We start from the raw sequence: 27,790 nt of genomic DNA on the forward strand, positions 1-27,790 counted from the left end.
TTAAAACACACACATCTTTAGACAAGCATATCACCTCACTTCACTAACCTAACTCTTTCCTGTTCCTGTTTTCTAAAAATTCCTTAGAATCTGGTCCCTCCTACTCACCTGTCTCCACATCCTCCTTGCACCCAATGGAAACTTAGACAGATACTACTGGCTAATAACAGCTCATGCAGCTTATTTGAAATGCCCTATTTATTATAATGATGGCTGGACTATACATGACAAGCCCTTTTTAGCTATTGTGCCCCCCTATACTTATAGATTGTAAGCTTGAGAGCAGGACCCTCACTCCTCCTGTAACTGGTGAACTATGTGTTACTTTGTGTTGTCATTATTTTCTGTACATATCCTTATTTCTATTGCTGAACTGTGAACTGTAACAATCCTTTCACTAAGCAGATTCACCCCAAAATGGTTGTTGCTCTGCATTCCCTACCTCGACTTTTATACAGGCTATGATCGACTTCACTATGCCGTGTAATGTAATAACTGCAAAGCATTAGGCTATGTTCACACGATGCGGTTTTTGCTGCGGATCCGCAGCGGAATTGCAGCTGCGGATCCGCAGCAGTTTTCCATGCAGGGTACAGTACAATGTTACCCTATGGAAAACAAAAACCGCTGTGCCGACGATCCTTTTTTTCGCAGGCAAATCCGCGCGGATTTGCCTGCAGAAAAAAGAAGTACCATGTCAATTCTTTCTGCGGATTCCGCTGCGGGTTTCCAACAGCACCAATAGGAAACTGCAGTTGGAAACCCGCAGTGGAATCCGCAGTAGAAAAAGGACACAAAACTGCAGAGAGAAGCACCGCCGTTTTTCACTGCGGATTTTCCCGAAAAAGGACCTGAAAAATCCGCAGTGAAAAAAGGATCGTGTGAACGTAGCCTTATTGGGAAGACCGCCCAGTCATGCCCATGGTCATGTCAGTCTTTTCTGGTGGATACGACCTTCTGCATTGTGTAAAATAGCTTTGAACATTTTTGGTTCTCGCCAGTCAAAACTTAAATTGTTCAAATTTGCCCGGTCAAGCAAGTTTCTAAAAGTTTGCCACAAATTTAATTCACATCAAACTGATTCACTAATTGATTCTCTAGTATTAGGGTACTGTCACACAGTGCAATTTTCGTCGCTACGACGGCACGATCCGTGACGTCGCAGCGTCGTATGATTATCGCTCCAGCGTCGTAGACTGCGGTCACACTTTGCAATCACGGCGCTGGAGCGATGCCGAAGTCCCCGGGTAACCAGGGTAAACATCGGGTAACTAAGCACAGGGCCGCGCTTAGTAACCCGATGTTTACCCTGGTTACCAGCGTAAACGTTAAAAAAACAAACAGTACATACTTACATTGCGGTGTCTGTCCCCGGCGTCTCAGCTTCTCTGCACTGTGTAAGCACCATAGCCGGAAAGCAGAGCGGTGACGTCACCGCTGTGCTCGCTTTCCGGCCGGCAGGCGCTCACAGTGCAGAGAAGCTGAGACGCCGGGGACAGACACCGGAATGTAAGTATGTACTGTTTGTTTTTTTAACGTTTACGCTGGTAACCAGGGTAAACATCGGGTTACTAAGCGCGGCCCTGCGCTTAGTTACCCGATGTTTACCCTGGTTACAAGCGAACACATCGCTGGATCGCTGTCACACACAACGATCCAGCGATGTCAGCGGGTGATCAATCGACGAAAGAAAGTTCCAAACGATCTGCTACGACGTACGATTCTCAGCGTGATGTCTGATCGCAGTAGCGTGTCAGACACAGCGATATCGTAACGATATCGCTAGAACGTCACGAATCGTGCCGTCGTAGCGATCAAAATTGCACTGTGTGACAGTACCCTTAGGTCCTCCAAAGTGAGAAAAAATTCTACATAATCACTCTTTGCTCAAGATAGAACTTTTATGATCCCTGTTCTGTGGATCGATGGGGGACTTATAGGTCAGAGCTCCAGTGGTCAGTAAATTATCACCTATTGGGTAGTGTTACAAGACTGTTTTCTCACCATTCGAGAAAATCGGTCCAATTATGCTAGCCCACTCGGTCCAGAGTAGGATCCAATTTTCTTGGAGGTGGAGAGAAAAAATTTCTCCACCTTCTCAACTATGTCAGTCCGTGAAATTTGGACCACACTCAGATATCATCCAAATGTGGTCAGATTTTGTTCATGAACTCATAGACATGAATGGGAAAGTACGATCTGATTCTTGGAGGCCAATCATGCATGCTGTGATTTTTTTTTCCTCAACCTCTTGGTCTAAGGAAAATCTCAGACATGTGCACAGCCTCGAAGAATAACATGTGTACGAATGCTATCCGCTAAAACCATGGTTAGCACTCATCCGATTTAAACGATGATCTGCAAGAGGTCATTCTGTGAAGAGGTGATAATTTGCCCAGTTGAGAATTCACCTTTAACCAGAGGGAAAATCCCAGTTGTAAAATTAGTGGGTAAAATGAAGAAAATAAGAATGGTGCTTCTGTATATTTACTGTAAGAAGAATAATTTGTCCTGGCATGATTTTGTGCTAAAAGACTTACGACATATTTGCATTTCACAATCGAGATAAACGGATTATGAAATCCACTGTCCCAAGATATTGTGCTGCCTCAACTTTTCGTCTAAAGAGGACGTGATGTGGCCACATGTGATGATGTCATGTCATATTGTAGAAAACCTATATGTGCAATAGAAATAGGGTTAAAGGGTTCTGAGGACAAACTGAAGCTGGGCCGGCAATCTGTGATCATCATAGATTTTGCTTTAGAGATCCTCTGCATTTATCCGTCATTGTTCGTGGACGCTGCAGTCAGTAGGTACTAAATGAACAGACCACCAAGTGATACTTTTATAGGTTGGGTCCATCACAGAGAAAGCTGCTTTTTGGTTCAGATTGATAAGTCCCATGTGAGACACATCCCTCAATGACATCCAAAGACCATGATCTGGAAAAAGTTGATTTCAAGAAATGACTCCATTAATTTAGAGCATAGCGTAAAGCCATCTAATATATAATTGCCTAGAATACTACTTCCTGCAATTTGTGCCAACTTCCGTGGCTTTGTCCGGAGCTAATGTCCGGAGCTAATGTCCGGAGCTAATGTCCGGAGCTAATGTCCGGAGATAATGTCCGGAGCTAATGTCCGGAGATAAGTGACGTCACCAGTGTCCTACACCCAGGCAGAGCACAGGGGCCCCAGGCAGCATATGGGGCCCCAGGCAGAGCACAGTGGCCCCAGGCAGAGCACAGGGGCCCCAGGCAGCATATGGGGCCCCAGGCAGAGCATAGGGGCCCCAGGCAGCATATGGGGCCCCAGGCAGAGCACAGTGGCCCCAGGCAGCATATGGGGCCCCAGGCAGAGCACTGTGGCCCCAGGCAGAGCACAGTGGTCCCTGGCAGAGCACAGGGGCCCCAGGCAGCCTATGGGGCCCCAGGCAGAGCACAGTGGCCCCAGGCAGAACATGGGGCCCCAGGCAGAGCACAGGGGCCCCAGGCAGAGCACAGGGGCCCCAGGCAGCATATGGGGCCCCAGGCAGAGCACAGTGGTCCCAGGTAGAGCACAGGGGCCCCAGGCAGCCTATGGGGCCCCAGGCAGAGCACAGGGGCCCCAGGCAGCATATGGGGCCCCAGGCAGAGCACAGGGGCCCCAGGCAGCATATGGGGCCCCAGGCAGAGCACAGTGGCCCCAGGCAGAGCACAGGGGCCCCAGGCAGAACATGGGGCCCCAGGCAGAGCACAGGGGCCCCAGGCAGAGCACAGGGGCCCCAGGCAGAGCACAGGGGCCCCAGGCAGCATATGGGGCCCCAGGCAGAGCATAGGGGCCCCAGGCAGCATATGGGGCCCCAGGCAGAGCACAGTGGCCCCAGGCAGCATATGGGGCCCCAGGCAGAGCACTGTGGCCCCAGGCAGAGCACAGTGGTCCCTGGCAGAGCACAGGGGCCCCAGGCAGCCTATGGGGCCCCAGGCAGAGCACAGTGGCCCCAGGCAGAACATGGGGCCCCAGGCAGAGCACAGGGGCCCCAGGCAGAGCACAGGGGCCCCAGGCAGCATATGGGGCCCCAGGCAGAGCACAGTGGTCCCAGGTAGAGCACAGGGGCCCCAGGCAGCCTATGGGGCCCCAGGCAGCATATGGGGCCCCAGGCAGAGCACAGGGGCCCCAGGCAGCATATGGGGCCCCAGGCAGAGCACAGTGGCCCCAGGCAGAGCACAGGGGCCCCAGGCAGAACATGGGGCCCCAGGCAGAGCACAGGGGCCCCAGGCAGAGCACAGGGGCCCCAGGCAGAGCACAGGGGCCCCAGGCAGCATATGGGGCCCCAGGCAGAGCACAGCGATATTTTGGACCACTGTGCGGTGTTTCAGACCCCCTGTGTGATGTCTGGGGCCCTGTTCTTAAGTATATTAAAGATTAAAGTAACATATATTAAAGTATATTATAGATCAAATTTGACACGTTTATGAGCACCATTGAGTGATATACTCAAGAATGACATAATTTTTCAACATTTTATGGTTTCAAACTGTAAACACTCAGTTTTTTTTACTTCAACCAGAAAACCTTAACGGTTCATAAAAAACTTGACTGTTCAGGATATGATAAAAGTCATAGTATTCTGAATCTTTAACTTATAAAGATACCTTTACATGGGGTGATTATTGGTTCCAGAGAGGCTTTCGGCCGATAATCGTACACATGGCTGGTGACAGGACAATACAATATAAACGTTCAAAGGTAAACACTGATAACATTAAAATCTAATATATAATTGCCTAGAATACTACTTCCGGCAATTTGTGCCAACTTCCGTGGCTTTGTCCGGAGATAATGTCCGGAGATAAGTGACGTCACCAGCGTCCTACACCCGCTCAGGGTGGACAAAGATATATGCCTTCGTGGTGCGCGGCACTTTTCTGATTGGTTGCCGCCTGCCGCGAGCGACCAATCAGAAATGTGCCGTACTGTCAAGAATTGTCAAGAGCTGGTGAGTGCAGCCATTTTTTGTTCTTTCTTACTATTATTTATTAATTGTATTATTCTTACATTTGAATAAATAAAGTATATATGGATTCTAGACTCCCGATTCTTTAGAATCGGGCTGCCATCTAGTATTATATAATTGTCAGCATGTTCCAGAACACAAACATTGACAGAAATAGAAGCCTCCAAGGAGTCACTGATCACCTGCTGTGTAGGACATTGCATCATGACGTTGGCTCGAAGCAAACCCATTTCTGGCTATATTTCTGGTCATATGTAGACATCAATATAGCAAAATAACTTCTGCTTATTTATATTCTTAGCTAGCTTCTATGATGTAGGTATGTGCCAAAACATATCCCTTTGAGGATATGTTTGACATCTGGATATACACGAAAAAGATAAGCTACAACTAATGAATTGCAGGCAAATGGGTGCGTAAATCTGCAAACAACTTGTGGAAGATTAGCTGAGTACTGGTAGGCAAAATGGGATGAATGCAATCAAAGACAGGAACACACTGTTAGGGCTGGCGGAAGGCATCGAATAAATATAAAGATAGTAATAAGGTGCGTTCGCAGCCTGGGGTCCACCGTGCAGAGATGGAACCTGTTGCTAGGTAATGGCGGCACCATATGGCGGTACTACGCCAGAATAAACACGGGTTCCGTCACCCGGTATGAACTGATGCGAACTCTGTTGCTTCAAAGAGTCGCAGGGAAGCAAAGGAAATGCTGTGCCCTGTTAGCAGTCACAGAGTGCAGCAGATGGACTCTAGTGGGATCCCTGAAATTCACCCCCACTATGCTGGTGATTGATCTCGCTCTGACCCTTGGTGGCTTTTGAGCCCGCGCCTAAGGACACCCTGAGTCAGACGCTAAGATCAAGTGGGAGTTGCCACCCTACACTGACTGGTTGTCAGGACTACTTAAAGATTTACCGCACAGAGCGCGTACAGCGCCGCTCTGGCGGACGCCACTAACCATCCTTACTAGGGATAGGAAAGCACACTAGTTGCGCACCGCGCCGCACTGGCGGTGGCTGCAAATTGATGCAGTAATTCGTGTCTAGATGTGCGGGATAGCACTGTCTGGTGCTAGGTAGCTTCCACCATTCACGGGCAGTCAACAACTCAAAGGATGGGAATGATTCGGAGCTTTCATCCATTGACAGGCATACATCCACACACACACACGTAAACAAGTTTATACTAGCGCATGGCCGAGCGGCCAAGCGAACCTTTTATAGCTGTAGCCTTCCGGGACCTCCCTAGTGATCCAATCGGAGATGCTACAGGACCTGAGCATGTGACCCCCGACCTCCAAAAGCAGGACTTAGTCCCTGGAGAGTCTGCTCGCAGCTGATCAATGCTGGTAACAAAGGCTGATCCTGGAAAGGCAGCTGTAACCAAACACACAGTATCTGCTTGAGCGAGATGCTGGGATCGACGTCTCCGCTGAGCAGGCTCCACTGCGGCTGGAGGAGAATGAGAGACCGCAGCGGACATCGTTCGAGATTCCCCCTGTGCAGCGGCGGGAACTCGACACCTAACACACAGCAGTTCAGCTCTTTATTATTGATGTATAGAATAAATGTAAAGGCTTCACATCCAGGTACAAATTAATCTCTTCTTGCCTGTGCATCCGCTTTCCTGGCTATACAGGTGGCCTACTGCTAATCTCCCGAAAAATAAACAAAAAAGGACGAGTGTTACCTCACACCAATAACACCATCTGGAGGCCAGCAGTCCTCAGTAACAGAGTCTCTTGGACAGACACCTTCTGCCTCTTCAAGTTTCCTCTAACTAAAGTGTACACACCCCACTTTCTGTTTTAAATCCAAGTAATACATTAATCTAACATTAGACTGAATATTACCTATAGAGAAAACCAAGCCTGGAGGGAAATAACAGGCTCGGCTACCAAAACAAACCTCTATATCATTCTATAAAATTTCCTGGCTGAAAACAGGAATTACCAAAACCCATAGCAAACTATGTATGGACTTCCTGAGGCCTACTATGCAAGCCAGAGTGATCATGAGGAAATATAGCAATCCCATACCACTGGTCCTGTCGCTACCTCACAAACTGTATGGTTTATGTGTACCTCCTAATATTGAACGTTAGGAAAGATATATGGAGAGCCCCCAGACGCAGGGCCGCGGGGTACTCGTACCGGGCCTCTCTGTCTCAGTCCTGGGGTTGTCACGGTGGCTAGACCCGGTCCGTGACCCTGCTAAGGGGCGTCCAATGAACGGTGTGATGGTGGTGCGTGGTGCAAGGCGCGGGTGCCTAAATTATATGGTGACGGATACAGAATACAACTCTGCAATCCAAACACAGCCGAAGTCCCACGGCAGATTACCAAGTGCACTGTGTAAAAAAAGGGGGGGGGGGGAATATATACGTCCTGGCGAAGGACCGAGATCCGAAACGCGCGTTGGGGTGCGCCTTCACGGGACCTGGCTGACCCTTCCTATACAGGTATATTGTATATATTCCCCCCCCCCCCCTCCCCTTTTTTTACACAGTGCACTTGGTAATCTGCTGTGGGACTTCGGCTGTGTTTGGATTGCAGAGTTGTATTCTGTGTCCGTCACCATATAATTTAGGCACCTCTGGTACTGTGCTGTCAAACATTTCTTAGCTATCTACATTTAGTTTTCTTATTGGTACCATTTGCACATTTTTTGCAGCTGTGCACTATAAATAGCAGTCGCACCTGCTTCATTTATGCACTTTGTGCAGATGTGACAATTTTCATGGTTTTTGCACAATTATTGCACATTGCACTTTATTTTTTCTGCATCATTTGCACAATATATTGTGAGGTGTACTATATAGGCTGTATATGTTTTAAAGTATATTTTTTATATATACTTATTATTTTGCACTTTATATTGTAGTTCTTGCACACATATTATACAGTTCGGTAATTTTGCTAAAAACATTTTTGCACACATTTTTTCACGTTCTAGAGTGGTTAATATATGGACCTATATATATATATATATATATATATATATATATATATATATATATATATATATATATATATATATATATATGTAATTTTCATATTCATGTATTGTTTATGCTATATCCCACATATAGATTTTTTGCCAGATTTTTTGTTTTATTATTTTTTGGGGGTTATATTAACCTGATATTTTTATATAATTGGGTTAGCCTGTACCATTTTCCATATTGATTTGGATTTTAATTATAAATTATTACTTTGTCCTGGTGTGCGCACAATTGTTATATTATTTTATTTTTAATGCTGCCAATCAGATATAATAAAGGCATTTTTATATCTCACCTCTGCTTGGTAATGTTTCTGGGTAACTCTATATTGGCTGTGGTTGCTCTTTCTGATCAGTGGTTTTCCACACTCTTCTCCACAGAACACTAGTCACTGGTATAATATACACATATTTTAATTATCTTTTTTTATGTTGATTTTATAAATTATTGGCATACAGTGATTGGTGCATCTGTGGTTGTGTTAATCTTAAAATTAAACAACTGAATGAACATCCTCCAAGGCCAGTGATTCCATAATTTTTGCCAGGGGTTGTACTCCTCGCAGGGAGAAAATATAAGAAATAGCATAAATGAACAAGGGGTTTGGAACGCAGGGTAATCAGGTGTAGGGGATAGGATAGGAAGTTCAAGTATGGCAAAACTTTTCAGTCCAATGACTTTAGAACGCAGTTTCCGAGCGGTGTACATTTGCACCAAGGCCCTGGCGCATGAGGGAACCGGTGTAGTCCTGGAGAAGATGGCATCCTGGATCCTGGCAACTGCGGTGAAGTTGGATCGCCCCCAGGCGCAGGGCAGTGGGGTACTCTGTACCGGGTCCCTCTGTCTCGGTTCTGGGGATGTCACGGTGGCCCGACCCGGTCCGTGGCCCTGCTAAGGGGCGCCCAATTAAAAGGTGTAGTTTGTCAAGTGTTCGTGACGCCACCTGTGGTGTTCGGTCAGGGTGACCGACGCTGCTAGGGGTCCGCTGGGGTGATGGAATGGCAGCTAGATGTTATACCTTCCCACAGGTGAAGTATGTCCCCAGGGCTTCCCTTGAAGAGTAGGTGGTAATGGTGGATGTTGTAAGGCACGATGAATAACGAGGACACAAAGGTTGCAGTCTCTTTACCTTTTACTGAAGACTTCAGCGTCCACAGTCCAGAGGGCAGACTAAGTCCGGCCGGTCCGAAGGCTCATCCAGAGTTCCCTTTGCAGGTGGAAATCAGTAGCCTTCCTACTAGCGCCTGTGTGTTGTAGTACCTCCCTGCTGAGCACCACGGGATAGTCCTCACAACTCTCGTGTATATTTCTGATGTTCTCTCTCCGTCCCCCAGATGGTATGGCTAGGACGACCCGTATGACGGGGTAGGCCTGGAGCTATTTTATAGGGACCCTAGAGACGCCCCTCTCCCACAATTTGCCTCCGTTGTCCTCATTAGGTTAAAGGTTGGGCAGCCAACTTGGAATTAACTGTCCTGCCGTGTTTCGAAGTAATGCGTAGAGCCAATTACTCCCTCGGTGTTCCGGCCACCGGCTACGCGCCTCAGAAGGATGTTGCCGGTCTTAAGGCAAAACTCCTCCTGGTATTATCTCCTTGTGCTGTGATCTCGTTTCCCACTTCTCCACAATATACTTCGCTTCTTGTCCTTTCTTAGGATGCTGCCGCAATGAGGTGCAGGCGCAGCTCCGTAATGTTCTATCTCTTGCTATGTCTCTGTCAGGATCCCATCCCTGACAGGGACCTCTGTCTGCAGCTCAGATGTTCCTCCTTTTCTCTCCCTGTCTGCCTGACAGGTCTTCTCTGGGTCTCACCCAGGCAGCTTTCTCACTAACTTCCTATCCAACCCCCAGTTTTACCCGAGTGTGAGGAGTGGCCTAATAGATAGAACCTTTTGCTCCCCCTGGTGGCCGGAGTGTGAAGTGTAGTGTGTGACTGTGATACCTGGTCAGGTGAACTCCTTTAGTACCATCAGACGTACCATCACTCCCCCTGGTGGAAGAGCGACAATACTGCAATGATCGGGACTCTGGGGCGCTGCAAATCCTTGTTTTCCGGGCCACAATCGGCGGGTCTAGAAGCGGTGAGCAGGAAGGAACACTTTGTCTTGTCAGAGTCCAGAGACAGTATCTGGTTGGAAGCAGGTGTAACGGGATACCACTCACGGCGGGAGTCCCGACTTCCCCTAAGATAAGTGTCAACGCCCTGACTACGAGGCTTGTCACTCATGGTCAATGCTGTCAGAGGGGACCGGATACGTCCTTGTTGGCAGTGTCTGGTCACGGCTCGCTGACCCATCTGACTGTGGTCTGCTTTGTCTGGAGGTCCAACAGTCGTAGCCTGACACTGCCCTCCTGCGCGCTGTGAGTTCCCACTCTGACTTGACTGATTTCCCACGCGCTGCAGCTCTTTTAACTTAGCCGCCCCCCTACACCCAGGTGCGAAGGTCGGTCTGGGGCCTTATGCTTTCCCCTATGCAACCTGGGTGACAGCCCCGACAGTTCCGGATCCGTCATGGAGTAGGTACTCCTGATCCGGGTCTTTTCCTTATACACACACAGACACAGTCCTCTCATAGAGTATAATGCCCCCACAGTTTCCCCACATAGTAAAATGCTCCCACTGTACATCCTCGACACAGTATGCTGCCCCCAGCCTTTCACCAGATATTATGATTCCTCCATAGGTGAGTCCACACAGTATCCTGCCCCCAAAGTATGAATTCCCCACAATTACCCTCCACACACGTATCTGACTTGCTTGCATGCCTTGCTACCTCTGAGACTTGTGTTTTCTGTTGCTTTTTCAAGTCTCAGTCTATTGATATGGAATGAAGAGCAGAGATCTGACGGCTCCGTGTGCTGCCACTGTCTTCATCTGGATCTGCGTCCACAGGACACAGATACAACTGAAATTTGGACATACCATGACCTCCTGGGACAGCTGCCCAAATTCAAGACTGTCCTGCTAGATCCAGGACCGTTGAGAGGTATGTATATGGTTAGATTGTGTTGAAGAAAAAAATGGAAAAAGAGGGAAATATTTGTTGTTTTTATTACCTTAGAAGGGTATATTTCATGGATCTATCAAAAGAATGTATACAATAGCTATACACTTATACTGCTTTTTCTTGCAGTTAAAATTTTAAAGTTTCATTAGACTAATTCAGGTTTTCTATTATAAAAAGTGGCTGCATGTAAATGAATATGCCATTTCTTTCCAATCAGTGGGGGTCCGACAAAACACAGCAACCTGCACCATGACTCCAGTCAAGTGAATGCATCTAAGCTGTGGTTTCTGCACAATTGGGGCCTGGAGCTCCAATCTGCAGGAAAAAATGTACTCAGTGTCAGCCTCAAATGACTGATGTCCACAGAACCATTTAGAAATAAATTATTGCCCATGGGAACCACCGCCCCGGTATATCCTTTAATTATAAAAAAGAATGCAGAGTGCTGCCTTTTAGTACAGTCAGTACATTTGTCAGGTTAGCTTAGGTTTATGACAGGACAGGAGCCCATTACTCAGCTCCAGATCATAGCTTAGATAAAATAGATAATTTTCAAAGGGTCATTATAGCCCTGTCTCCACTAACAGTAAATCGCTCTATTCTTGCTCTCTGGTAGGCAGAATGAAGTTATTTTTTCATTACATCACATATCGGTACGTCATGGGAATTAATACTCTTTCTGAGATATTGGCCAACACATGTCAATTACTGTTTTCTGCTCCTAGTTTTTTTGTGATTGAACTTGAGAGGTCTCACTGTCTGATCTGTAGAGAAATCAACTCATTAACTCCCATTAATGCTATCTGTCTGTAAGGGAGTGGTTAACAGAAGATGCACCCAGTCAACATCCTACAGAACTTGCAAGTAAATGCCGCCAATGGTTGGTTGGACTGGACAATCAGGAACTGAAGGACGGAGAGTGTGTTTCCTCTGGGGTAAAGTTTGAAGGAGATGTCAGGAGTAGCGTAGTTGTTAAATTTAAAAGGCCGGGATGTTGAGGCAGAGGTTTTAACGCCAAGATGTGAAAAGAAAGAGAGAGTGTAAACAGCGGAGCAGACTCATGGCCACCACTACAGTAGCAGTAGCGGAGAGTGATCTGATCCCAGTAAAGACCAAAATTCACAGGTTATGAATTGAAGACCAAACGCCAAAGGACAAGCACCGCAGACCAGACTTTGCAGGTCAAGCACCGAAGACCAGATGCTGATTACTGAATAGAGGGGAATGCATGTCATCTTCAAAGAAGTTCATTGTGAACCAGGCTGTTGCTTCCTGTGCAGACATATGGTACTAATTGAGGAAAGTTGCTAACTTGAATTGGACTTGTGACTTAGCGGATTGTACCATAGCCCCAGTAGGCCATGTATGTTGATATTTTGAATAACCTATATTGTATATTGAATTGTTTCGATAAGGGGAAGTGGTGACCAGTTGGGATGACACTGCCTCTTCCCTTACATAGAAACCAGGTTTAGGTAATGGTAGGTAATATCTGTTAATTTAAGTAGTTGAACGCAGAAATATTGCCTGTGTATTGATCTGCCTGTTGAAAGTCATTTGTACTGTTTCCTGTTAATCTCTTATCACTGCTAATTAACAGGGACTGGGACCGCTGGACGAAGTGATAAGGGACCAGCTAGTTATGGGTATAAGGGATCCCTACCTGAGACAGGCTCTGAAGGAACGTTTACATTATAACCCCAATATGAACTTCCTGGCGGTAGCAGCAGAAGCTAGGGTTCGAGAGGGAGAGGCACCAGCTATGACAGGTGTAGCCCAGAGCCATGAATTAACCACTTCTGAGTTGCCTAATGCTGAGACAGGCTAGGCTCCAGAATTGTGGCAAGAAATACAAGAAATCACGGGGGGAACTATGCAGTATTAGGAGTATTAGGAGAATGCCTACAAATAGCACAGAGCTAAATGTCGCTCCCTGATATGAAGAGACACCAGAGCGGGGATATCCCCCACCCATAGACCAGCAGTACCAGCCGTGTCATAACACACAGAGAATGTAGGGTCAAATATTGGACCCGTGGAGGAAGGGGACACATCTCCAGGAATTGCCTGCCTTGAGAACACCAACAAAAAGGACGGTTGTTAAACTAGCGCACCCCACAGTCAACGATCATACCGTGAGGCTCTGTACTCATAGACAAGATGACGAAAACTGCAAAAATGTAGTTTTTGAGAGACTCATGACATGGGCCAAACTTAATGGATGAAGAATTCTCGGTTTACTGGACACAGGATCTCAGGTGACCACCATGCCTGAAGAATTCTATTGATGGCACTTCCCGGACGTTGCCCGCTCCTGAGAAGAACCAGTCATATGGCTGATGGCTACCAACCAGTTGCACACTCCCATAGTAGGAAAAGTGTGGCTCAAGATATGAGTATGTGGAAAGAATCTTGGGAATAAGGGGATTCTGCTATTGAAAGACCCTGTTGAGTGAGGACTCTGGGGATGAAGTGGGACAGTTTTTTGCAGACAGCCAACAAGGAAGTGGCTGTACCTGCGCCACTCGACATAACCCAAGTAAAAAAAATATATTACAATATCTCATCTGGGTTAGTCAGATCTAGAAGCTGCCTGCTGCATCCCAACATCTAGGAAAAGTAGTGGTGCCCCCCAACAATGCCTTGACTCTGCCACAAAGACAGACTGTGCTTTTATGCTGTTTTGGGCTTGGAAGCCATTGGAAGTGGTGGAGGTGCACGTGAGGGAGAAGTGATACCAGGACCATCGGTTGTCTGCAGAACGTCAAGGTCGTGTGCTGGTGAGATGCATTAACCTGAGTGGGACGAGTCAATAGCTGATTCCCAAGAAGGAGCTAACCTGATGTTTCCTGTATACTTTGTATATTACTGACTGTGCATTGATCTGCCTGTTGATAGTCATCTGTACTGTTTCCTGTTCATCTCTTATCACTGCTTAGTCTTTTAATTTTTTGTCAAATAAATTCCCGTTGTGAGTCATCACCGAGTCTCCTTTCCTGCCCCGTTGCATTCTTGGATCTTGTTGACATGTCATCGATACACACCTGAAGTTCAAGGAGTGCGTTCAGTTTCAATCTAAGTTTTGCAAGTGATTATTATTGTTGAAAATTAAAAGAAAAAATCTAATTTTTTTGTTTTATTTAATTTATGATAGTTTAATATTTAATATCAATTAAATCTATTTGGTCATTAAAAGGAATCTGTCACATGTATGCACATGGGGACAACACGGTGTAGAGAAGGAGAACATGAGCTGAATGATATATAGGTTTGTTGGAAAAGAAACAATATAACTTTTATTTTATTCAGTAAAATCCTTGGTATTTACATGTAAGAGTCCAGTGGGTGATCCTACTAGTGATTGGGAAGACTGTCAAACACTAGTAGGACCGCACACTGGACTCATGTATACAAACACCTGGGATTTCAATCCATAAAATGCAAGTTTTACTTAAACTTTCCCACAAAAATGTATATCAATCTGATCAGCTCCTCTTAAAAGCTTGCCTGCAGATAGATACCATTTTCAGCATGACAGGTTCCCCTTGATATTGCTGATTTTACAGTTCTTACAATGTTAGTCAATGAAATGTCCTAGATTTTAACTTAGTAAAATCATACATCACCAGCGTCTACATGGTGGAATAACTTGTCATATTTACTTTCAGAAGTTTGTAAAAGTTGGGTGACAAATCTGTGAAATGGCTGGAAAAAAATACACCTACATTTGCTACTGAACTACGTAGTTTAAAACATCAGAATTATTAGAATATATAAAGTAATTTCTGTATTATTCTAATTAATTCATTGTATATATTAAACAATATGTGGCTGCAACAACAGCAGTTTACCACAAGGTGGAGACTCAGCAATAGAAATGATTCCCGTATCTCTCTATGCAGAGGGGTGGCCGCTAGATATTTATAAAGGATGTGAGGCGTCTTCATGCTCGAAATAAATTAATGGAAATTCAAGGATAAAAAAAAATTGTAGATGACCTAAAAAAGGCAAACTGTGGGAATTAATTTATAGAGATGGGACCTAATGTTCAGCAATAAATGGGTTTACTGTTCCAGGCAAAAGTCAAGGTTACGATTCCCAAAAATTAGCAGCAGTTACCCACCAATGAAAATAGGAAATCTGTAATAGGGTGGACCTATAAATAAGAATTTGGGACTATGAGCAATGTTGGGGATATAGACACAGGTGTATAGTTAGCAGATAATACAGAGGGCACTGGGGCCTGAAAGGGATCAAAGGCAGTTTAGGCCATAATACGCAAAAATGTTAAGGATTAAGGGTGCAGTACCATTTTTTGCAAGAAAGGAAACTGAAAATAATAATGTCATCAATGCCCCATAACACTGGTATGTAGTGCTCTCCCTACAATGGTGTCACACAGTGTCCAATCTTTTGCAGCACTCACAAATACCGCTATACCGTGACTGAATAGTAGGTTCCAAACGAGCTGCCATATAGGAGGTTTACATCAAGATATGTTCAGAACAAGACTATTTGGAAAGGCTCCCGTGCTGTAATATGGGCCAGTCTGGGTAAGAGGGCCCACAAGACTGATTGACATGAGCAGAGATGATATACATCCCAATGGTGTATTTCTGCCCCAATCTCACTGATTTGCAGGATTGCTTAAGTCCATCTTGTTGACAGGTTCCCTTTAAGAATGATCTTACTTAAAGAGGATTTCCCACAAAGTTAATTTTAATCAACATTTTAGTCACTAGATCTTGGAATAATAAAGGTACCTTCACACTAAACGATATCGCTAGCGATCCGTGACGTTGCAGCGTCCTGGCTAGCGATATCGTTTAGTTTGACACGCAGCCGCGATCAGGATCCTGCTGTGATATCGCTGGTTGTTGAACAAAGTTCAGAACTTTATTTGGTCGTCAGACTGGCGTGTATCGTCGTGTTTGACACCAAAAGCAACGATACCAGCGATGTTTTACACTGGTAACCAGGGTAAACATCGGGTTACTAAGCGCAGGGCCGCGCTTAGTAACCCGATGTTTACCCTGGTTACCAGTGTAAAATGTAAAAAAACAAACAGTACATACTCACCTTCGCGTCCCCCGGCGTCCGCTTCCCACACTGACTGAGCGCCGTAAAGTGAAAGTGAAAGTACAGCACAGCGGTGACGTCACCGCTCTGCTGTTAGGGCGCTCAGTCAGTGCAGGAAGCGGACGCCGGGGGACGCGAATGTAAGTATGTACTGTTTGTTTTTTTTACAATTTACGCTGGTAACCAGGGTAAACATCGGGTTACTAAGCGCGGCCCTGCGCTTAGTAACCCGATGTTTACCCTGGTTACCCGGGGACCTCGGCATCGTTGGTCGCTGGAGAGCGGTCTGTGTGACAGCTCTCCAGCGATCAAACAGCGACGCTGCAGCGATCGGCATCGTTGTCGCTATCGCTGCAGCGTCGCTTAATGTGAAGGTACCTTAAGTTCTACAATTGGATGTGTTTAAAAAAGTGTTCCTGTGCTGAGATAATCTTATAAATGTGCCCCTGCTGTGTACTGTGTAATGGCTGTGTCTCACTGTGTAGGAACATGTTCTGACCATACCACAGCTGCTGGGCAGAGGAGGAAGCAAAAGAGATAATACAGAGAGGACAGTATGGAAATGCAAACAATTATTTCTTTCAGGAAAAACATTGCTTAAAAAGAGGCAGGGAACTGTTTTACCTCACAAAAGAATCATTTCCGACCAGATGCTGTCCTGTCTGTATACTCTTTTGATTCCTCCCCTGCCCAGGAGCTGTGATCACCGGCTGTAATGTCAGTATACTCTTTTTCTCCTCCCCAGCCCAGGAGCTGTGATATGATAAGACCATGTTCCTGCATGGTCAGACACAGACATTACACAGTACACAGCACGGGCACATTTATAAGATTATCTCAGCACAGGAACATTTCTATTCAACACATCCAGTTGTGGAAATTATTTTTATTCGAAGATCTAGTGACTAAAATTGTACTCTGTTCATGAGAAAACCTATTAATGATCTTTCAGACCATGAGAACATAAAAGGATTCCGACAAAGCTAATATGACCAATCAGATTACAGATCTCATTTGTAGCGATACTTAGAACATGAATTCCTGTGAAGAACATTGTGCTTGCCAATAAATAAATGCCAATATAGTTATATGCCTTCAAGAGGGTGCCTCAATATTATATAGTACCTCAGTATAAACCTGTACATACTGTACTTAACCCTAAAATTGACATAAGGCTAAATATTCAAACATCAAGCTTTTAGTTTATGCATAAGATATACAGGACATACATAAGACATACGCCCTGCATAAGATATACAGGACAAGGCGTAAGCAAACAAAGCTGTGTACATAGGTAGACGAAGCGGGACCACTGGCGCTGCAGGGTGCTGGGGAATATGGAAACCTGTCCATGGATGGAATCACCTCACAGGTTATAGGTTTATGGAAATGTTGGTGAACATTTTTGAGCATAATAGAACCTGTATTATGAAACTTACAGCGGACATCTAACATTCTTCTTCTGAAATTTACTGCTATTCTATTGGTGAATGGTGACCCACAGTAGGACCTATTTGTGGTGATTATGTGCCATTTTGTGGTAACGTTTCCCAATTTACTTTAACTTGGTGAAAATCGACTCCCATGCATAGTGCTTAATGGAGTTATTTGGGAATAGAAAAAAAAGGAAAAAGTAAAAAAAAAAAAACAAAGAAAATGTCATTATAAATTAATTCCTAAATAACTTTAATTAGTGAATCACACTCGTTTTGTCTAGGGAGGTAATCACAATAGAACATTAAAATGGCCGCCGTCTTATTACACTGATAGAAACCTGCCCTAGAATTTTAGGACAAGTCAGGTACTTGTGAGCATGTGCAGTAGGATGCTTTGCTGCTGTGACCTGGAGATAACCTGTACCATGCACTGCCTATCTCCAGGCAGGTCACAGCAGCAGAATTTATTACCTCACATGCTCACAGGCTCCTGTCCTACTAACTAGGGCAGGTTTCTGTCAGTGTAACAAGATGGCCGCTATGTTAATGTGCCATAAAGATTGTCTTCTCAGACAAAACAAATATGATTTGTTCATTTTTTTCTCATTTTTTTTTATACCCAGAGAACCCATTTACAAACTTGTCAAATTCACCCATAAAACTACTGCGGAGTACCACAACTTTTTACCTCAGGCCTGGTATTTCCTTTGGGTGGGATTACCCTTGTCTAAAAACAATCAGTAATTATACTTCATTGATTTGTCATGGAGAGTCCTATCCCTGGGGCCACCACTGATCACCACAATAAAGAATACACAGCGCTCCAGGGAGAATAGGTAATCAATGCGTTTTCCCAGAAAAATCTTTAGTGATGCTCATTCGGACTTCATTCATTAAGCTGTAGTCATCCAGGTTTCCCCTTAGGCTACTTTTCCACAATACGTTTTGGGTGAGTTTTGTTTCGCTGCATATTTTCAAAGAAATGCAAGTAACCTATTTTACTTAAAGGGGTTTCCCCATGAACAAAGTTAATTGTAATCAACATTTTAATCAATAGATCTTGGAATCATAATAAGTTTCACAGTTGGATGTGTGTAAAAAAAATATTCCTGTGCTGAGATAATCTTTTAAATATGCCACTGCTGTGTAGTGGTTGTGTCTTACTGTGCAGGAACATGATCTGATCATACCAGAGCTCCTGGGCATTGGGGAGGAAGCAAAAGAGAGTACAGAGATATTACAGCAGGGGATCACAGATGATTCTTTCAGTAAGCTAAAACACTGATTAAAAACAGATGGAAATGTTTTACCTCACATAAAGAATCAGCTGTGATTCCCTGCTGTCCTGTCTTTATACTCTCTTTTGCTTCCTCCTCTGCCCAGGAGATGTGGTATGATCAGACCATGTTCCTGCATGGTCAGACACAGCCATTACACAAAAGGGGCACATTTATATGATTATCTCAGCTCAGGAACATTTTTTTTTAACACATCCAATTGTGGAACCTATTATTATTCAAATATTTGTTGATTAAAATGTGGATTAAGATTAACTTTGTTCATGGGAAAACCCCTTTAATGATTGCAGAAATGGTGCAAAAAATCTGGAACATCAAAATCTCACCAAAAGCTGAGAACATAGCCTAACACTAGACTTGCATATGAATATTATGGTCGAAAAAAGCATTGTAGGCACATTTTCATCCACACGGCGTTCCATAAGCATGTCCTTATTACTGCCGCATTACCTTTGCATGTCTTTATTTGACCCTTATTGGATCATCAACAATAAAATCCTGCATGTCCCATCCATAATATGGCTCGAAATTGCATAACTTTCCAGATTCCTACTACCAATGTAATTATTGAGATCTGCATTGATTTCTCAGATCAATTCTTAGCTGCCAATCAGGCTGAAGATATACATTCTGCAATTCTTTTTTTTTTTTGCAGCATGCGACCCTGAGTGTGTTATGCAAAAAATCATTCATGTGAATTGACCCTTTGATTATTACGGAGTCAGTGCGCAGACTGTATTGTGCTTGCTGTAAATTAGGATGCCGCACTGATACAAAAAGCTGTATGTCATTGTGGCATCCTTTCTTAAAATGAGGGCAATACTGTCTGTTCACGACCATATGATAAAAAATGATTAAATTCACATGAGAGTTCTTACATGCTACAAGAAAAAAAAACAAAAACAGAAGAATCAGTTAATCAGAGACTCGGGATAATTGGATTCATAGAGCAAATTTAAAAAAAATCATCTGTTTTGGATTCATATGCAGTAGGTCATTAATTTCTGATCGGTGGGGGTGCGGCACTGCACAGCGCCCTGAACTGTATATTGGCTGGGGCTGGGTGTTGGATATATGCCCCCTATTCAAATCAAAAGGGGCAGATGTGCAGTACCCAGGTGTGGCCACTATGCTGTTGAAGGAGCAGTGCTGTGCAGCTCCACAACCGTCAGTACTGGGAACAGCTTATCTAGGAGGGGGTGCCAGTTGTCTCACCTCCACCAGTCAGATATTAATGATCTGTCCTAAGGACAGGCCATCAATGTGTAAGTCACAGACTAACCCTTTAAGCTACAATCAGACGAACAGAGTATGTGGCCTATGTATAAACCGTAATGCCCATTCCGACTGCGTGGCTCCTGACCCAAAACTATTGGTCTTCTAGGCATATGTAAGGTTGCAAGTTTTGGTCAAGAAAAATATGGTCAAGTTGGAAATTTTCTCTGAGAATATATATCGTATAATAAGGACATGTGGATTCAGTCCGTAAGCTCTCCGTGTGCCAAACAAACCCCATATGGACAGGACAGCACAAGATCCAATGCAAGTGAATGGGTGTTTCACATGAATGATTTTTCTTGAGGTAAAAAAAATTCAGCATACAATATTCTGATCTGTTCTTTTGGACAGCCTTGTCCATTTAAGTCTACGTTCACATTAGCGTTCGGCGCCGCAGCGTCGGGCGCCGCAGCATCGCCGCATGCGTCATGCGCCCCTATATTTAACATGGGGGCGCATGGACATGCGTTGTGCTGCGTTGTGCAACACATGCGTTTTTTTGGCCGCAAGCGTTGGGCGCAGAGAACGCAGCAAGTTGCATTTTTTTTGCGTCCAACTTTCGGCGAAAAAGGACGCATGCGTCGCAAAATGCAGCGTTTTAGCGTGCGTTTTGTTGCGTTTTTGTTTGCGTTGTGCGTTGCGTCGCCGACGCAGCGGCGCACAACGCAAATGTGAACGTAGCCTAACTGAATGAGTGCGTCAAAGAAAATTGTATACCATACATATACCATCCGTATGTCATCAGGTTTTTATAAGGGCTGAGTCAAATCTCGGATAATACGGATGAGAGAAATAAGTGAATAGATTTGCAGGACTCTGGTCCAGGAGCCAGGTCAAAATTCCATCACCACTGGCACTGGACAAGAACTTTGTCACACGCCTTCCGTTTGCTGGAATTCCCAGGTCCTCTTTTGGATAAGTGGGCCTAGCACAAGGTTGTGTGTACACCATGCTGCAACAATGACCTCGCTCCAGACCGGCTTATCAAAAGAATCGCAAGGCTCCCATCCAGCGGCCACTGAATACTGACCTGGCCGTTGGACCAGGCTCCTTTGAAATAACTTGCTCAACTTTAATGGATGAAGTAGACGTACAGATGCGAAAAACGGACATATAGAACACCATAGGGATGAAGAATTAGTCAGAAAAACCTGACATATGGATGTCACACTGACATGAAATATGTACATATAGAGCACTGGGTGGATGATGAATCAACCAGAAGGAAACTGACTTATGGATGACACACGGACATCAAAAACGGACATCTAAAACACCACAAAGATGAAAAATCAACTAGAAAGAAACTGACATAAGGATGACATACAGATATCAAAAATGGACATATAGAATACAATATGCATGAAAAATCATGCAGAAGAAAACTGACATTCGGATGCCATATGGATATGAAAAATGGACATCCAAAACACCATTTGAATAAAAAAATCTTCATTTTTTTCCGCATGAAAAATAGACAATTTTTCATATGGTTGCTTAAACCTGGCCTCAGGCCAAAGAGGTTTGTGTTTTGGGTATATGTAAGAAATATTTGCAGACATGAACATAACAGATCCAATATGGAACTCAATTGTACATTGTTCTTTTTCTAGATTCAGATTTTCTTTTTATGGTCGTATGAATTAGTTTTTATTATGAAATAGCTGTAACCCTCTTCCACTTTAAAGCCTGTATGACAGAGCAGTGATTGTAAATTTCTGAAACAGGAGAGGAGAGTCTTTAGAAAGGGGAGGATCCATAGCAAGAAGTCAGCCTGAGCCCTGACAGAGCGCTGTCACCTAATGCTGGGAGCTCAGGCACAGGACACACTACTGTAGACCTGGCTGCTGATCTCAGCTCCCCATACAACACAACTTTACTGAGAAGAACTCAAAACTGACAGCAAGAAACCTCAGTCACTTCTCCAGAACTGGATGATTATAGGGATATCTGCTGCACAGACCATTTCTTGCACCCTCATCATTGTGTCTTACTACAATTACTCAAGTCTTCCTGTGGCTGATTCGGGATTGTTCGTGCTCTTGGATATATGATATACTACACCTGACTATATACTTGAGATTCCAGGATGGAAGTCACACACCCTGAAAACACTTTGTAACAACTGTACGATAAGAATAGGGAAACACAAGGATTCCTATTTGCCTATGATGTTAATATTTGCTAATCTGCCGTGATCCGCATATTATCTGAATGCTTTGGGCTGGCCAATGGAGGAAGCAGCCTGTATGTAGACTGAATTGGCTGTGTCTTGTAAGGAGGTGAGTCCGTCACTTTTAGGAGAGCCTTGTCGGTGTCACCTGAAGGGTCACCAACTCACCACCTCTGCTTGGGACTTGGCGGTCAGTTCTGTCGCCACTGGCTATTTGAGATCCCCAACTGGACAATGCTGCTGTCATCCGCAGGATACGTCATGCTGCTTATCTTAGGTAGGTCATCGTATGATAAATGTTGTATAGAATATTGATTGATGTCTTCAACAAAGGACACCAAGGACATGGTTTGAATCAAAGGAGAAATCAATGATAAATCAAGCCCGGTTCATAATCTTTAACTCAATTTCCTATCTACTGTATAATGTGCCATTGATAATTTTGGTGTCTTATAATGTGACATGGGGACCTTTAGGTTCTCTTAAGAACTGGTATCAAGTGCAATTATCACTGCTGTATCCCTCTTTAGCCTCATCCCAGAAATAATTTATATTTTGATGTCCAGTATGTATCTTTTTGACTATTTATTCATAGTATACATATATAGGTGTTTTGTTGCGTTTTATGGAAAGTGCTCCATAACTACTAATAAATATCGGCTTTGCTGATATAGCTATCCATGGTACCAGTGCTAAATTATTGCTCAGATCTGCTGAACTTCCAAAATGCTCATTAAAGAAGACCGGTACATCCAACCATTACTCTATGAGCTCTTGGTGTCACTTCCAATGATGGCCCCGAGATACACAATATAATCTTCTGGCCTAAGTTCTCCAACCATGGTCGGTATCAGTGAGACTAGGTCACAGGGTGCCTCAAGTCTCAGGTTGAGGGCTACATAATTTATGAAAGTTGATCTCCTTATCCTTCATAGATGAAATACATGTGTGTTACATATAGTGATTTGGATAAAGTATATTTGTGTTAGAGAATGACCATGCCGATTATTACCGATTGGGTGGAGAACCCAACGGTGTCATTACACAGTCTACAGACATGGACAGGCAGGTGTTATGTCATCTACAGGGATCTCTTTGGGATTTTGGGGTCCAATATGTACTGGTGGCTTGGAGACTAGCTAAATAATTGCATTACTGAAGGATTAAATATGAGTAAGGTTTATACTATGATAATCCTCTAAGCAATGTTATAATCAGTGAGCAGTGATGTCATCACTTATGGACGAAGTCACTAGTCTTGTATACCATAGGATAACACACCTTTTTCTATGCTTTAGCTGTACTTATCCTTTACAGTGCAACTACAAGTCTCAGAAACCACAATCAAATAGTAGTAAAAAGATATTTTACATGCACGGAGAAAAAGGAAGTTGACTTTTCAGTTGGTCATGGGAGGTGTGATCTCTTATCGACACCTTTGGTGAGATACAACTCAACCTTCTACCTAATTTCTCAGTCTGCTCCATCGCAGGGGTCTGATCAGTTTTATGTCAAACTAGCTGTACTACCCGGCTTCGCCCGGGTTAATGACTGCTGTTAGCAAAATAGAATGTGTTAACAAAAATTTATTCTGCACACAAAAACCACAAAACAAATAGATAGAAATGTAATTATTAAAAGGCAAAAACTAAGCAAATAGAAGCATTTCACAACATATATTAGCTTTGTTATACTGAGAATGTCTTTGTTGCCTATATTAACCAATCAGAGCTCAGGTTAATTAACTGTAGCAAAATAGAAGCTGAGCTGTGATTGGTTGCTATTGGCAGCCTGATAAATCCCCAGCCAACAGGAAGCCCTCCCCCCTGGCAGTATATATTAGCTCACACATACACATAATAGACAGGTCATGTGACTGACAGCTGCCGTATTTCCTATATGGTACATTTGTTGCTCTTGTAGTTTGCTTATTAATCAGATTTTTATTTTTGAAGGACAATAGCAGACTTGTGTGTGTTTTAGGGCGAGTTTTATGTGTCAAGTTGTGTGTGTTGAGTTGCGTGTGGCGACATGCATGTAGCGACTTTTGTGAGATGAGTTTTGTGTGGCGACATGCGTGTAGCAACATTTTGTGTGTTGAGTTGCATGTGACAGGTTAGTGTAGCAAGTTGTGTGCAGCAAGATTTGTGCATGGCGAGTTTTGCGCGTGGCGAGTTTTATGTGTGGTGCATTTTGAGTATGTGCAAGTTTTGTGTGAGGCAACTTTTGCATGTGGTGCAACTTTTGTACATGTGGCAATTTTTCTGTGTGTGCAAGTTTTGCATGAGGTGAGTTTTCCATGAGGTGAGTTTTGCACGTGTGGCGAGTTTTGCGTGAGCCTAGTTTTGCATATGGCGAGTTTTGCATGTAGCGAGTTTTGAGTGGTGACTTTTGTGTTTCGACTTTTATGTGGCGAGGTTGGTGTGTGTGTGTGGTGAAATGTGTGCTGAGGGTGGTATATGTGTTCAAGCACGTGGTAGTGTGTGGCGCATTTTGTGTTTGTGTTCATATCCCCGTGTGTGGTGAGTATCCCATGTCGGGGCCCCACCTTAGCAACTGTACGGTATATACTCTTTGTCGCCATCGCTCTCATTCTTTAAGTCCTCATTGTTCACATCTGGCAGCTGTCAATTTTCCTCCAACACTTTTCCCTTCACTTTTTCCCCATTATGTAGATAGGAGCAAAATTGTTTGGTGAATTGGAACGCGCGGGGTTAAAATTTCACCTCACAACATAGCCTATGACGCTCTCGGGGTCCAGACGTGTGACTGTGCAAAATTTTGTGGCTGTAGCTGCGACGGTACAGATGCCAATCCCGGACATACACACATACATACATACACACATTCAGCTTTATATATTAGATATACCTGTATGTAATCTCCTGTATATAGTATATACCTGTGTGTCATCTCACCTATATATAGTATATATCTGTGTGTCATCTCCTGTATATAGTATATACCTGTATGTCATCTCCTCCTATACATAGCATATACCTGTGTCATCTCCTCCTGTATATACTATATACCTGTAGGTAATCTGCTCCTGTATATAGTATATACCTGTGTGTCATCTCCTCCTGTATATAGTATATACCTGTATGTCATCTCCTCCTGTATGTAGTATGTACCTGTATGTCATCTCCTCCTCTATATAGTATATACCTGTGTGTCATCTCTCCTGTATATAGTATATATCTGTGTGTCATCTCCTCCTGTATATAGTATATACCTGTGTGTCATCTCCCCTGTAAATAGTATATACCTGTGTGTCATCTCCTGTATATAGTATATAGCTGTATGCCATCTCCTCCTGTATTAGCCCTCGTTCACACGTTATTTGGTCAGTATTTTTACCTCAGTATTTGTAAGCTAAAATGGCAGCCTGATAAATCCCCAGCCAACAGTAAGCCCACCCCCTGGCAGTATATATTAGCTCACACATACACATAATAGACTGGTCATGTGACTGACAGCTGCCGGATTCCTATATGGTACATTTGTTGCTCTTGTAGTTTGTCTGCTTATTAATCAGATTTTTATTTTTGAAGGATACCAGACTTGTGTGTGTTTTAGGGCGAGTTTCGTGTGTCAAGTTGTGTGTGTTGAGTTGCGTGTGGCGACATGCATGTAGGGACTTTTGTGAGATGAGTTTTGTGTGGCGACATGCGTGTAGCAACTTTTTGTGTGTCGAGTTGCATGTGACAGGTTAGTGTAGCAAGTTGTGTGCAGCAAGTTTTGCGCATGGCGAGTTTTGCGCGTGGCGAGTTTTATGTGTGGTGCCTTTTGAGTATGTGCAAGTTTTGTGTGAGGCAACTTTTGCATGTGTTGCAACTTTTGTGCATGTGGCAATTTTTCTGCGTGTGGCAATTTTTCTGCGTGTGCAAGTTTTGCGTGTGGCGAGTTTTGCACGTGTGGCGAGTTTTGCATGTGGAGAGTTTTGCGCGTGGCGAGTTTTGAGCGGCGACTTTTGTGTTTCTACTTTTATGTGGCGAGGTTGGTGTATGTGTGGTGAAATGTGCACTGAGGGTGGTATATGTGTTCGAGCACGTGGTAGTGTGTGGCGCATTTTGTGTGTGTGTTCATATCCCCGTGGTGGTGTGGTGATTATCCCATGTCGGGGCCCCACCTTAGGAACTGTACAGTATATACTCTTTGGCGCCATCGCTCTCATTCTTTAAGTCCCCCTTGTTCACATCTGGCAGCTGTTAATTTGCCTCCAACACTTTTCCTTTCATTTTTTCCCCATTATGTAGATAGGGGCAAAATTGTTTGGTGACTTGGAAAGCGCGGGGTTAAAATTTCACCTCACAATATAGCTTTGACGCTCTCAGGGTCCAGACGTGTGACTGTGCAAAATTTTGTGCCTGTAGCTGCGACGCCTCCAACACTTTTCCTTTCACTTTTTCCCCATTATGTAGATAGGGGCAAAATTGTTTGGTGAATTGGAAAGCGCGGGGTTAAAATTTCACCTCACAACATAGCCTATGACGCTCTCGGGGTCCAGACGTGTGACTGTGCAAAATTTTGTGGCTGTAGCTGCTACGGTTCAGATGCCAATCCCGGACATACATACATACATACATACATACACACACACACACATTCAGCTTTATATATTAGACTAGCTGTACTACCCGGCTTCGCCCGGGTTAATGACTGCTGTTAGCAAAATAGAATGTGTTAACAAAAATTTATTCTGCACACAAAAACCACAAAACAAATAGATAGAAATGTAATTATTAAAAGGCAAAAACTAAGCAAATAGAAGCATTTCACAACATATATTAGCTTTGTTATACTGAGAATGTCTTTGTTGCCTATATTAACCAATCAGAGCTCAGGTTAATTAACTGTAGCAAAATAGAAGCTGAGCTGTGATTGGTTGCTATTGGCAGCCTGATAAATCCCCAGCCAACAGGAAGCCCTCCCCCCTGGCAGTATATATTAGCTCACACATACACATAATAGACAGGTCATGTGACTGACAGCTGCCGTATTTCCTATATGGTACATTTGTTGCTCTTGTAGTTTGCTTATTAATCAGATTTTTATTTTTGAAGGACAATACCAGACTTGTGTGTGTTTTAGGGCGAGTTTTATGTGTCAAGTTGTGTGTGTTGAGTTGCGTGTGGCGACATGCATGTAGCGACTTTTGTGAGATGAGTTTTGTGTGGCGACATGCGTGTAGCAACATTTTGTGTGTTGAGTTGCATGTGACAGGTTAGTGTAGCAAGTTGTGTGCAGCAAGATTTGTGCATGGCGAGTTTTGCGCGTGGCGAGTTTTATGTGTGGTGCATTTTGAGTATGTGCAAGTTTTGTGTGAGGCAACTTTTGCATGTGGTGCAACTTTTGTACATGTGGCAATTTTTCTGTGTGTGCAAGTTTTGCATGAGGTGAGTTTTCCATGAGGTGAGTTTTGCACGTGTGGCGAGTTTTGCGTGAGCCTAGTTTTGCATATGGCGAGTTTTGCATGTAGCGAGTTTTGAGTGGTGACTTTTGTGTTTCGAC

The 27,790-nt window shown here is 44.0% G+C and overlaps 1 protein-coding gene across 1 annotated transcript in view; it reads left to right on the forward strand.

Annotated features, from left to right (window-relative positions):
- The first annotated feature begins 21,912 nt into the window (after nt 1-21,912).
- Nucleotides 21,913-27,790, forward strand: part of TGFA (transforming growth factor alpha) — an 83,362-nt gene continuing 77,484 nt past the window's right edge. The window contains exon 1 of the mRNA XM_077263079.1: nt 21,913-22,553. Coding sequence (XP_077119194.1) covers nt 22,511-22,553 — 43 coding nt within the window. The 5' untranslated portion in view covers nt 21,913-22,510. The remainder of the gene's footprint in view (nt 22,554-27,790) is intronic.

The sequence above is a fragment of the Ranitomeya variabilis genome, chromosome 5 (genome assembly GCF_051348905.1).
Source record: "Ranitomeya variabilis isolate aRanVar5 chromosome 5, aRanVar5.hap1, whole genome shotgun sequence".
Taxonomy (NCBI): domain Eukaryota; kingdom Metazoa; phylum Chordata; class Amphibia; order Anura; family Dendrobatidae; genus Ranitomeya; species Ranitomeya variabilis.